Genomic DNA, 12,866 nt, shown 5'->3' on the forward strand with positions numbered 1-12,866 from the left:
TGAAGAGTTCTAGCCAAAGATTGATTTCGTTTCATACAATAATTACTCTGATAAGACACCCAGCAGTTGTTCTGTTCTGTAGGATATCAGGGATAACAACTATCAGGGTTGCAGGTGAGCTGCAAGTGAATCAGCAGTAGTGTAAGCCAGCTAGAGTACCCACCTGCAGGGTGTCCAGCTTGTCTGTGAAGTTGTTCTGGTCTGTGAGCTGGATCTTCTCAAAGCGCTCCTTGTCCTCCTCCAGCTGGGCAAACGTGGTCTCCATCTGGATCTCAATCTTGTGAGGCCAACCAATGGCATTCCACCTGGGTTGGGATTGAAAAGAGGCAACAGCAAAGATATATATACATGAACAGGTTCGAAAACATGGCTGTGGAATAAATACGTGAACCGTAGGCAGAGTAGTGCCACTGCACAATTCCCTTGCAAATTGCCTTTGACCCTGCTGCCACACACACACAAAATTTCCCTTTCTATCTTTCTGGGAGACCCATGACCCTGTTGTGTCCCTCAATGGGTAAAGGACACTTCAGGCAACAGAAACAATAGAGCTGGGGTGACCTAAGTTTTGGGGTTGCTCATTCGGTGTCCATCAATACCGGCTACAGAAGTACACCTTTTCCCTTCTCTTACACTTACTTGAGGTTGAAGTCATCCGTGGACAGGTTGTAGTAGAACTCCTCGATGAGCTCGTAGTCCGTCATGGCCTTGTCAATCAGCTCCTGGTGCTCCTTCAACTTGTCCGGGATGGTGGCCATCCATTCCTTCTGCTCAGCGAGGTCCTCGATGCAGTTGGGCCGCTCGTAGAGCTTGCGGGCTATGAACTTGAACTCCTCGCACGCCTGAGATTGCAGATTAAAAAGAAACAAGGATAATGCTCTTAGCAATGCATTTCATTTAAGCTCAGGCGCAACCAAGAGAGAGAGAATGTTTAGAAGTTGAAAACAGAAGCCATTTTGAAGAGATATTGCTAAGTCTAGAACTTAGGCAAAATTCTCAACTCTTACAAACCTGAGCTACCAGTGAAATGGTATGTGGCCGAGCAGGCACGATGAGGTATGTTATATAAATAAAGCTGTGAACAGTGAACACATAACACAACAAAACAGCAACAGTTCAGAACTAGCAGCCCAGTAGGATCCATCCCACCCCCCCTCACCGCGGATGCTACATCACTGAGAACAAGCATTGTAGTTAAGCCCGTCGCAAACCAGACGAAAGTCCCTTACACAAAATCGGTTATACGCTATGGGGTGAGAAATGGAAAAGGAGCATTTGTCACAATTCATTTGAACAGCCTATGACTTGGCTTAAGACTAGATGACTTGTGATGGGCTCGTGACGGAACTTGCAGGGACTCGTAATAGGCTCAATGACAACACTGTCAAGAACTCACGTCCTCGGCCTGCTTGCGCAGCTTCTGGGCCAGCAGCTCCAGCAGGGCGTTGGCCAGGGCCTTGCGCTTCTTGGCCAGGCCCTGCCGGACACTCTCCGTGCTGATGTAGAAGGGCCCGATGGTGTAATTGCTGGGAATGGTGTTCTCCAAGATCTCCTTCTGGACCAAGTGGCTCTCAATCTCCTTCTTGACCTCAGCAGCGGTGTGCTCCTTGGAGTCATATTCCCTGAATGGAAAAAATGCTAACTGGTTACCAGTCTACACTGACAAAATCTGGCAAATGAACTCTACTTTATTTACTCATGTTCTCTTGAATGAAAGTTCTTATGTAGAACTGATAATTTACTAAGTTGTATATCATAAAGGGCGTTTGACTTGGTAGCTTTCATTTGTGCATCTTTCACCGAGCAAAGTCTACAAACACTGAAACTTACAAAATCAATAATAACTGCAAATTAGCAGCTAGCGGGCCAGGGCTAAGTGATATGGATAGGCATATGCAAACAACACTGTTTAAGGCCAAATTTCTACGCTGCGTTCATACCAGCAGGGTAACAGCAAACACCAGCAGACATCACATGATACTTTGGCTGGTTAGCTGTTCCTGTTAATCTTTTCTGACAAATCTGTTCTAGGCTTAGCACGATCCTGTGTTTGGAAGCTCTATGGAAATTGGCATTGACAAGGAGAAGACAGATGTAATCTGTGCTTACTTGATGTACTCATTGATGTCTAGGTTCATCAGCTCCAGGAACTGCTCGTAGGCCCGGGCATAGGCTTTCATGGGGACCAAGGCCTTGCGGATGGCGTCCCGTATGGTGTCTCTCAGCTCCTCCACTCTGGGCTCGTGCTCCCCGACCGACTCCAGCAGGGGCGTGTCTGCCCAGAAGATGTCCTCCAGGACAAACTGTACATCAGGAGGAAGGAAAGCGGGAGAGGTTACCGGTTAATCAATCTCAAGGTTGAGGGTAGTAGAACATGTTGGCTTCAACCTTGCCGTAAGCTCAGTTCTTAGGTGTAATCTAGTCTTTTAAAGTATATCATTATTAAAACTTCCTTCTCCTCAGCTTTGAGTGTCACAAAAATGGAACACACAACATTGCCATCCCAGTCTGCAAGAAACAGTTGTGGATTTGTGTTTGCTTTTTTGGCATGAGGTGATCAATATTTGAAACTGCCATACAGAGAAATCCTCACATTGAAGTGGAAACTCAAGTTCAGTGTCGCCCTGAATGAGTTATGATAGTTGATTACATATGAAGACAGAAATTTCCAGAGAATGTGACAGAAGAAACAGGTTTTGCTCGGGCAAGGTCCAAACAAACAACATGGAACTGCAAATATACTTTGTAAAGTTGAATACTCTAACATCTGAACGTCAAGGGGTTGGGTTAGACTGCAAAGAGTACCACTGACAGCAGCGTTAAATGAATCATGCAGGCACTAGGAGGCCCAGATAAAAACAACCAAACACACTAGACACTAGCTTGAAAAGAAGATTCTGTGACAGAGAGATACAATGAAGCTTTGCCAGTATAGCCTGGTGAATGTGCAGGGAATAACAATTGCTTGCAAAATCGACAAATGAGGTCTAGCAACCAACCTTCTCGAGTTGTGGAACATTCTGGGTGGAGGCTATTCCCTTGTCAAACAGACCCACTAAGGCTGTCTCAAAGTTGTTCAGGTTGGTGCTGTAATGACATCCCTCCTTGTCCACAATCAGGTCCACCAGAAACAGGCAATTTTTCTTGGGTCTGCGATGTAAAGAATAACCATTTCCTTTTTCCTCTTTAGGTGCATTTTGACTTATTTACTGGGTCAAGGACAGGCCAAGCTTAGCAATATTGAAAATGCCAGAATAACCAACCACCACAATGACAGAAGTTGATGTGGAGATATACGATACATACTTAACAAACATGATGATAGAGTTGCTTCCCACATCATTAATATTGTCCAGGGCACAGTTATTTGATCCCTCAAACCCACACCAAGAGCACAATCAACCAGGTGTAAACCAAAAAGGCCTTGAACTGCAGGGAAAGAGGGGAGGGAATCTGCCTTGGAAAAATCATTTCCGTCAGCTGCCTTGTCTCGTCCTAACTGCAGACTCTCACTGGAGTCAAGCTGTGACCATTACTGGATGACTCCAGGATGTTTTTCTCCTTGGCCAGATATTTAATTTTATTTTGATTTGGAAACTTCATTTTAGAAACATAAGTTTGGGACACAGTGAGAGAACTCAACTTCTCAGGAAGTGAACTGTGGTGTCGAAAAGGGAACGCTTGGCACTCCAAAACACTGACCTGTATTTGACCTTGATGAGGTCCTTATCCCACTCTAAGTCAGCAGGGAGAGTCAGGACAGCGCAGGCCGCGTCCAGGATCATCTGGGTGAAGTTGACCAGAGAGTCTTGCACCAAATACCTCAAGGAATCCTGTGTATTACAGATGACATTGAAACATTAGGAGAACCACACAGTTACTTATACTTGGAAAATAACATATTTCGTGTTCAGAATATCTCACTTCAGGGAGGTAAAAGAGGACTTTCCTACAGATGTCTGAAGTTCAAAAAGTGCTCAACTATTGAAACAATGGGGTGAACTATGGTTATCCAGTGCAATTTTACCTAAATCAACTTTTTTTGGGTATTTAACAAGTTGTAAACAGTGGATAATTTCAAAGCAGTAATCACTGCTGACTGCGTCTGAAATCTCATTCACTTCCCTTTCCTTTTGACTTCAACAAATTCTTCTTTGTCTTTAAAATCACAGGGTACCAGACGGGAACATCCAAGTAAGGACGGTTTGAGGACGAAGATCTTGCTCAATTTGTGCCTCGGTTGCACCCAAACAGTTTTATTAAGTTTCAGTGACTGTGCCACCAAGGCCACTATCCATCCTGCTCACCTGCATGCAAAATTTAACCATCTCCATAAATTTCTTCAGCTTGGAACGCTGGTAGACTTCCCAGTTGGTCTCGTGCAAGTTGAACCAGCCCTTGCCCACGTCCCGCAGGCTGGTCCGGATGGCTGCCCGCAGGGTGCCTATCCAACTGTCCTTCAGGAAGAGTTGGACCTGGGGGCGAGTAGAAAAGCATTCCACGTTAAATAAGTGTAAAATTTACGAAATTTGACTGAGTTGAACTGATTTGAAAAGACTGGATCTGAACACACACTATGAGCCCATTCAGTGTTTGAGATAATGGAATTAAAGAGGACCTACGCAACGGCTGATCTACCGTCATATCTGTTTCATCGTACTACAACCATGCTGGAAATGGTGTCCACCTTCATTGAAATCTTGGAGAGCATTTTGCCTTTCAGAGAGCAAGGCTTAAAGTAAGAACAATGTTAGTATGTTTTCTTAAGGAGACCAGCCTGTACACAGAAATGTACTATTTGGGCAATTACTTTGCAAAAAAAACCCCACAAATTGAGAATTGCAAAATAAACATTAACATAGCATGAGAGGCACGTTACATATAACTGGTTTGAAGGTGATCTGCTCTGCACCTACCTTGATAGGGTACAGGATTGCATTTCAAGCAGACAATGTTGAACGCTAGCCTGCCCCATTGGCCCACTTCCCCTTCCCTATCTCTGAGCTAGCACAGCCAACCAATAATAATTCTGCTAACAGCACCCCTTCCCCTTGTCCACACTTTTCCCCTGACCCCCAACATTTACCACCACCCCTTCTTGTCCACCTCCCCTCTCCAACTCACCTGTGAACTGGCCTGGCCCTGCGTCTGCTCAAATTCCTCCAGCCTCATGTGCTTGCTCATGGGCACGTGGAACAGCGACATGGCCGCCACCTTGTTGCACTCGGTCCGGACTTTGGTCATGGCCACGATGGCTTCCTCCCGCGTCAGCAGGGAGTTGAAAGCAAAGTTGTCGTACTGCTCATCAAAGGGATACTCAGGCACATCTGCATAAAAACCTGCGGAAGAAGTGGCGTAACATTTGATGGACTGTAAGATTTTCTGCCACGCATCAACAAAATCATAGTTTTTTAACGCTTTAAATCATTTGTTTCAGAAATTTTCTATTTGATACTGAAGGTGAACTTACAGCTCTGGATAAGGTAGTACAAACATTTAATGGTCTATGACTAAAGATCACTTACAAGAACTGTTGGTGTTACTGTAAGATGTAAGCTTGAAAAGTTAGTCTTTTTTACACACCTCTTTCTGGCACTGTCTCAACAACAGGGTTTGGAACGGTGACAAAAGCAAACATGTCTGGTTTGGACTGGACAATCCGATCAAAGGTGATCCTATTCATGGCTCGGCTGAAATCGATGTTCACCTCTTTCTCTAACGTGTGGATGTAGTCGTCCAAACTGCACGAGGTCAATATACAGATTTTGTTTTAGACAAAAATGTACCTGCACAAAAACCTGAAACTGAACACTTGTGTTACAAAAGTACAGTACCACCATACATGTTATTGCTTAGTAAACCTATGGGACCAACAAAAACTCATAATTAGTATATCAAAGGCATGAAATCTTAAATCACATTATGGAAAAGTCTTGAACAATCAATTTTTCGCTGAAGAACTTCGGCCGTTTCCCAAAGAAATCTCCAATGAAATTCTGCACAGAAGAGTTGTACTTACTTACGTAAACTTTTGTGCACAGTATGTTGTGAGTGATGCAGGTCTGATGGTAACATATAGTGGACTGCACCCCCCTCCCATTATGACTCCTCCCCCACTGTGGAGCCAATCATATTTCTTTGATAGAGAATGGTCCCAAACAGAAAGATTTTCAAAGACACATTTTCAATGAGCAAAGTCGTACAAAAAGCATGTCCAGGAATTTCATCACTCCTGACCTCTTATCTTTGGCCAGGGCAGGGGCTCCCTTGGCCCACTCCACCATCCTCTTCAGACTCTCCGGGTCCAGCTCCACCAGCCCCTCCATGGGCATGCAGTCCACATATAGGTGGTACCTCAGCAGGGCCTCGGTGTGCCTGCGGGCCCGGTGGGCACTGGCCACCGCCTTGGCAAAGACCTGGGGATCCTCAGCTAGGAACATGAGCTGGATGCGGGGCACCCAATACTGGTTGGCCTGCAGGCTGCGGGTTCCTGGAGAAGGAGAGGTATCAGACTTCGTGCTTTTTGTCCCTGATTCTCCAAACTTTTGCCCATAGAATTAGTACACACACACTGAAACCCCTTAAAAGCAATCATCCATAGAACAGTGTTGTAGTCAAATCTATCACAAGTTCTTTTCACTGGACCAGTCATAAGTAACAGGGTGAACAGTGACAAAAGAATACTGTTGTCACCGTGTGTTTGAATAGCTTGTGACTTAGCATAAGACTGGAGGACTAGTGGTAAACTAGGGATGAACTTGTGATGGACTTATGACAGACTGGTGACAGACTTGCAGGGACTGGTGATGGACTCAAATAAGTACCGCTGGAGAATATGCCATACCTTTCAAAACCCTTGAGTATCTTCACTGTGTGATATGCAGGGTATTAAGCAGTTGGATTCTTTGCCATGTGGCAATGCACATCACATGTGCCATATGGCCCTTCAGAAGACTGTACAGAAACACTTCAACACATGGATAGAGTGGTTCACAAATCATCTCAAGCTAAAGCGTATTCACGGGAGGGAATAATGTACCAGTACAGGAGAACTGAGCTCAATGGATGAGGTTTAATAGGTGCACTGTGAGTCTCTCATTTAAGGGGCAAATTTATGACAAATAGTTGTGAAGTTTGGGACAAGTTGCTCTCAGGTCAACAAATGCATGCCATCTTTAAAACAGGATGCTTTAACTTTGCTCCATTTTTGTGTTAGATTTTAACCCATGCTTCAAACCATAAACTCAGTGTTTCTGTGCCAGACCCTCATAACTTTACAGTTCAAGCACAAAACACATGCATTAGTACAGTATCAAATTTTAGCAGGTTCAGCATTTGGAATCAAAATGGCGAAGAAATTTGGCTGTTATGAAGAAATTTTCAAAGAAAATGAAAGAGGAAGACTTGTTCAAGACAATTCAAAAGGGGTACAAATAATGGGCAGTTGGGCCGACATACGTACCATCGGCATTTTTACCCCCGTTGATGACTACCTGCCCCTTCTCATCCAAGATCCTGTTGTTCAGGTCTGTCTTCTGCACCAGGTAGAGCTGGGTCTCCCTGTCATAGTCCAGCATGCCCACATCAAACCACTCGTACTCCAGGCTTGGGTCCTTGGGATCCACTGCCAGCAAAAGTACAAAGACAAGGTTTCTGGATTAAAACAAGAAAAGGAACTATGAGCATTGATTCTACACTTTGTCAGGTTGATACAAACTCTGACAATCCTTTCACTCAGTAGGCATAAATAGTGTCCCATGTACACTGACTATCCTTTTTTTTTTTGCAGAGTTTCCGACAAATGTCCCTTTGAGCAACGTACTTGTTATCTATAATCCATACCACTGATCTCTGTGGTGGATAACCTCAGACACTCAATTACTTTTGTGGATTCTATTTAAGCAGTATTTTACAGACAATTCCAAGTTTGCCACTGCCGTTATATTGTTTAGCTAATGCTGGGACACCCCTTGTACTGCCTGTCACTACAGGCTGGAATACAGGGTGTAAATGCATTTTGTAAAGTTCTAGACATGTGACTGGACTGTATGGATTAACCCTCTTCGAAAGTTCAGCAGGGGCAGGGTTGTAGTGGACCCGTCTCAAGACCAGACATAAGACCACTTGTAAGGAATGCCCAAGACCATTCTCCTGGCCGGGTACAATGCATGAATAAATGTACAAGGCGTGTGTCGGATGTAGTCCACTGGACTTGCTTGTGACTTGAATTGAGACGTGACGTCTTGGTGGTATGATTGTCTTGTAATGGTCTTGTGGGATCTCTGATACAACATGACCATTCCAGTAAATGGCAAGGCCACCCTGCTTACAGCAATCTTGGATAAGTCTTCAGGTCCATTCTTCTGTAAAAGTCTACAAACTTACATTTCTCAGGAGAATCCCAAGCAGGAAGGAGAGCCCGGCCAGGCACCGGAAGGCGGTGGCTGTTCACCACCCCCATCTCCAACCACTCCCCGGGCGTCCGGCAATCAAACTCTGTGTCGGTGAAAATGTCCAGCGGCAGGAACGTCGGGAAGGGTGCTGGGTCCTCGTCCCCGTCCACCCCGTTCAGCTGAACTGAGAGCTTCTTCTCTGTGATTTGCTTGGGCATGAGGGCCTCGGTCTGCACCCCCTCGGCCGCCAGCAGGTCCTCCAGCATCTGGCTCTGATAGTGGCGCTTGCGCCGCTCGATCTCGATCTTGCGTGGGCACTGGCCAGGGGCCACAAAGAACGGCAGCTGCACCTTGGGAAGGAAAGACTTCTCAGGGAAATCCTGTTGCAAACAAGAAGGACAAAGCTCAGGTAATTCAGACTTCTTAAGTTTTACCATGAAGAACATTTATTAGAACAACCCCAAACTTTTGTAAAGTAGCGGCTTATAAAAGTGAAATAAGTGTCTTTCAATAAGAACAATAAAAAGCCAAGAGTGAGAAGAATAATAAATTTGTTCTCAAAAAAGAGAGAGCAAATTACACAAATCTGTGAAAAAAAATCTTATTTGGCACAAAAGGAGAAGGAATGATTTCAAAGCTTTTCAAAGTACAGGAGCATCTGATGCTTAACACTAAGGTGTAAAACAGAGCATCTTTTGCTAAATTTTCTTAACATACCACCAAAAAGTTGCCAGAACAAAACAAATGAAGCCACATTTAAAGGTACATGTAATCACTTTCGTACCGATTTTGTCAATATCTCGCTTGTGGGTCCGTAGACCTGCTTGCTCAGTTCGGCCTTTGCCTGCTCTGGTCCCTCGGGACCCTTGAAGGAAGTCACCATGGGTGTGTGCTTTTCCTTGGCTATGTTCCATAATGTGTCCTGTTGAGTCTCTGCACCACTCAATACATTCTGGGAACAGGAGAGTGATTAATCATTAAGCTACATGTATGGGGCTTCACTGAACACTCACTTTAAATACTACGCTGTGACTATAAAGTTACTATAAATTTGGGATCTAATGTCTGTTTGGTATTTCTGTCACATCTACCGTGATTTTGTAAGGTAAGAACACCCTCTTAACAGTTGACTTGATCTGATTTTGCGACTAAGAGCATACTCGTACAAAATGAAAGGCTATGGTTATGTGAATTGAATATAGTGGCATCACCGAAGAACACAGCAAGTACCCTGCTGGCAGTGTGGAGGGTGCACATCTATAACATGCTCATGTTCAAACAAACTCCTGAAGGTACATGTACCTATTAAATTTCTGGGCATGCATTCCAATGCTAGGCAAATGGAAACGCCCCTTTGAAATGTTGTCTTAATTTTTAAGAGTGCTTATCAAAAATGTGCATTAATTTACAAACAAATAGAAATAGAAGTCATTTTCAGTGATGTATCCATGTCAAACAGGGACAAAAGAGTGCAACACTTCTGGACCACAAATTTCTAAAACAACCCATATAACTTGTAATTAAAGTTTTCACAAAATTTGTATTACTACAAATATTTAAATACTTTTTAAGAAACCTCAATGGTGCAACTTCAAGACTTTTTTATAGCTGAGGTTTCTCTACATAATTTCATTCTAGATGGGTTAAATGACAAAAAGCAGGGTATTTTGGAATACAGATAAACTCAGCAACACATACCCCAAGCCTGTACTCTGCATCACCACTAAGAATGTCTGAATAGTAACCTCTCTGCTTGATTTCTGGATAGTACGGCCGGCCGTTCCTCCTCGTAGGAGGCAGCTGCGTACGATTAGCCGAAAACGGCCTTCCTCCATCCCGGCTACTCAGGGAATTCCTGGAACTCATCTATCATTCAGAGAAACAACAAAAAGCCTCGCTGAATTTTTAATTCAAATTTAAATCTCTCCTGACACTTATTTTTTAAGAAAGTTATATTTTATCTATTAGTCCTGAAAACTTTGAAATTTGAGTAGATTTCCCAGCTGTAGATTGTTGAGGGACTATTTGACTTTTTTTATATTGTCGCGGGTTCGCCGTCGAAACTGGTTTAATTCCAGGCACACATCCAAATGGACCTGCAATCTAGAGTCGTTATTTATACTAGTTGGGCTTGTTTTTATGAAGACTAAAGAACAAAATATTCTATCACAACATTTACAGATAATTACATAAGAAGTAGTGAAACAGCATACAGTGTAATGAACACAATTTCTCACACTCCATCACAAGAGGGCGCTAGCATGACCAAGCAAGCAAGTGCGTGCTGTTTACATGAGGTACATGAGTTTCCGGTAGTGGCGAAAGCACAGCGTAGACGCGCTGATAGTCGCCGGGCGCATTGTGAGGTAATACTGGAGATAATCAATAATCGCTAACTAATAATTGATAAACAGTACATGTCATGTAATTTCACAACACTATTTTGAAGTTATAAGTTTTTACTTATATATAACAGGTTTTGCCCTTACCCAACGTATATTAATAAGCACTGTATGCTTATATATACGTTGGGTAAGGGCAAAATCTGTCATATATAATTAACATCTCCCCAACACAAAAATACATCTTGAAAAAAAGTTTTTACTTATTTATTTATTGCTGATTTCTTTTTGAACGGTAGTATTGTCAATATACTCTAACGTTCTGGTAGCATTTTCATGTACAGTCTCATGTACAAGCAAGGGGTACAGTCGTTTTCAATTATTTAGTCAGACTGCAGCTACAAAAAAAAATTAAATTCCAGTGACATGTGGTCAGTAGTCCGCCTTGTGTTGGAGATACTACACAATTATTTTCAAAATTTAAGCTCTTAATTTGGACTTACAGCCTTGTTTACAGGAACTACGAAAGTGACAACACTTTTCCTGGTTCTGGATCAGTTTAACCAGTTTTGGATCATGACAAAAAAACTCTTCACAAATAAAAGTAACCATGTGAGAAATCCATTTTTTCATCCAGAACCAGAGTAACAAGCTGATTTTCTAATAAAGAATTTCTTTAATTTGGAGAAAATTGGTTCATAAATAAGAATTCCAATGAATAAAAATGTGTAAGTTGTGTCAATTTGACTCGAACCAGTCTTCCGTGTCAACAGACATGCACCATAGTATACAGCTCCAATGTGCAGCTCATTTGTTGGTGTTGTTTTTGTTTTAATGGCACTTACAGCATCTCAGGCTATTCGCGCCAATAATTATATGTTTATTCATACACTTTATTAATCAGCATCACATTACGGAGTTAGGAAGAAGGTCCAGTTTTAGAGGCAGGAGGAAACCGGAGTACCCTGAGAAAACCTGTGAGAGCGAGTATGGACTGGAAACCAAATGCACTTAACGCCTGGGCTAAGCCGGGACTCGAACCCGGGCCTCATTGGTGCAAAGCAAGGAAAGAACCGCTACACGAACCCGCTCCCCTGTGCAGCTCATTTGTTGAAGAGAGGTAAGGTTGTATAACTTGTAAGTAAAAGGACTGAATTTTACCAAAAATAGCTCAAAGGCTCGATGGTCCAAAAACCATTGTGATTGCCTGTTAATGAGATATTATATGGTTCGAATAGCTTTTGGGGGGACGATTTAATTGAGAGAGTGCAGTTTTAGGCAGAATCAATCGGCACATTCAGAATCCCATAGCATTTCAAAACAACAAAAATTCTAGGACTAGGAAGAGGCCTATGATGTCGTGGCACTGCCATTTGGAACACCGATAAGGCAGTACACCCTGTCGACCTAACTTGCTTGCTGTGAGAAATTCAATTGCTGAGCCAAACTGAACAAGGTCTAGGCCTGAATGCCGTGCCAAATTTTAAAATGTTGAATTGGCTATTTCAGTTTGGCACGGCAGAAGCACAGCATGGAGCCTAGGCCTAACAAAGTGAGTCTCACTCTAGCTTAATTAGGCCTAGCACAATTTCAGTTTCTAACTAGCTGACATCCACGATGTTACTCGTTAGTCAAGCCTTATTGCTGATGATACCGCATGAGTGATTTTGTACAATGGTAGAAAGGTATTTTGGAAAGGAAAAGTGGCCAATGTTCGCTCTTTTTCCTTCCAACAATGCCTTTCTACCATTGTGCAAAATCACTCGTGGTATTAGCAATACAACGCGTGTCACATAATTAGGCCTGGTAGTAGTAGCTTACTATTATGCCTACTGCAATTAGCCTACTACTGAGTTGTGCTATTCGTACCTTTCAAACTTGCATGACTTTTTCACCACTGTGTTGAAACAAGCAACTCGTAAATCAGTCTTTCGGTGTTGCTTTAGAGGATTTTCTACATTACTTCTTGATGTTTTAAAGGAAAAGGTTTTCGCAACCGCTTCAGACCATCACTCAGGTCAGTTTTCCTTGCAATTAATTACATGACGGTATACAGCCGGTACAGTACGTACGGGCAGCATACGCGTTGCTAAGTGAATACAACCTTAGCTCACTGGTACTCGGCTCGTAA

The 12,866-nt window shown here is 43.1% G+C and overlaps 1 protein-coding gene across 1 annotated transcript in view; it reads right to left on the reverse strand.

Annotated features, from left to right (window-relative positions):
- The window catches only part of LOC147795251 (dynein axonemal heavy chain 1-like), a 33,912-nt gene extending 21,110 nt beyond the window's left edge, over positions 1-12,802 (reverse strand). Inside the window, 15 exon segments of the mRNA XM_087132155.1 lie at positions 164-305; positions 640-842; positions 1,397-1,622; positions 2,110-2,303; positions 3,000-3,150; positions 3,703-3,833; positions 4,308-4,475; positions 5,125-5,339; positions 5,584-5,741; positions 6,238-6,490; positions 7,463-7,624; positions 8,386-8,773; positions 9,178-9,345; positions 10,092-10,259; positions 12,605-12,802. Of these exon segments, the coding sequence (XP_086988281.1) occupies positions 164-305; positions 640-842; positions 1,397-1,622; positions 2,110-2,303; positions 3,000-3,150; positions 3,703-3,833; positions 4,308-4,475; positions 5,125-5,339; positions 5,584-5,741; positions 6,238-6,490; positions 7,463-7,624; positions 8,386-8,773; positions 9,178-9,345; positions 10,092-10,259 (2,727 nt within the window). The 5' untranslated portion in view covers positions 12,605-12,802.
- Between the last annotated feature and the right edge of the window lie 64 nt (positions 12,803-12,866).

This window comes from Acanthaster planci, unplaced genomic scaffold (genome assembly GCF_054643075.1).
Source record: "Acanthaster planci isolate LZ-2023a unplaced genomic scaffold, COTS_SCS Contig104, whole genome shotgun sequence".
Taxonomy (NCBI): Eukaryota; Metazoa; Echinodermata; class Asteroidea; order Valvatida; family Acanthasteridae; genus Acanthaster; species Acanthaster planci.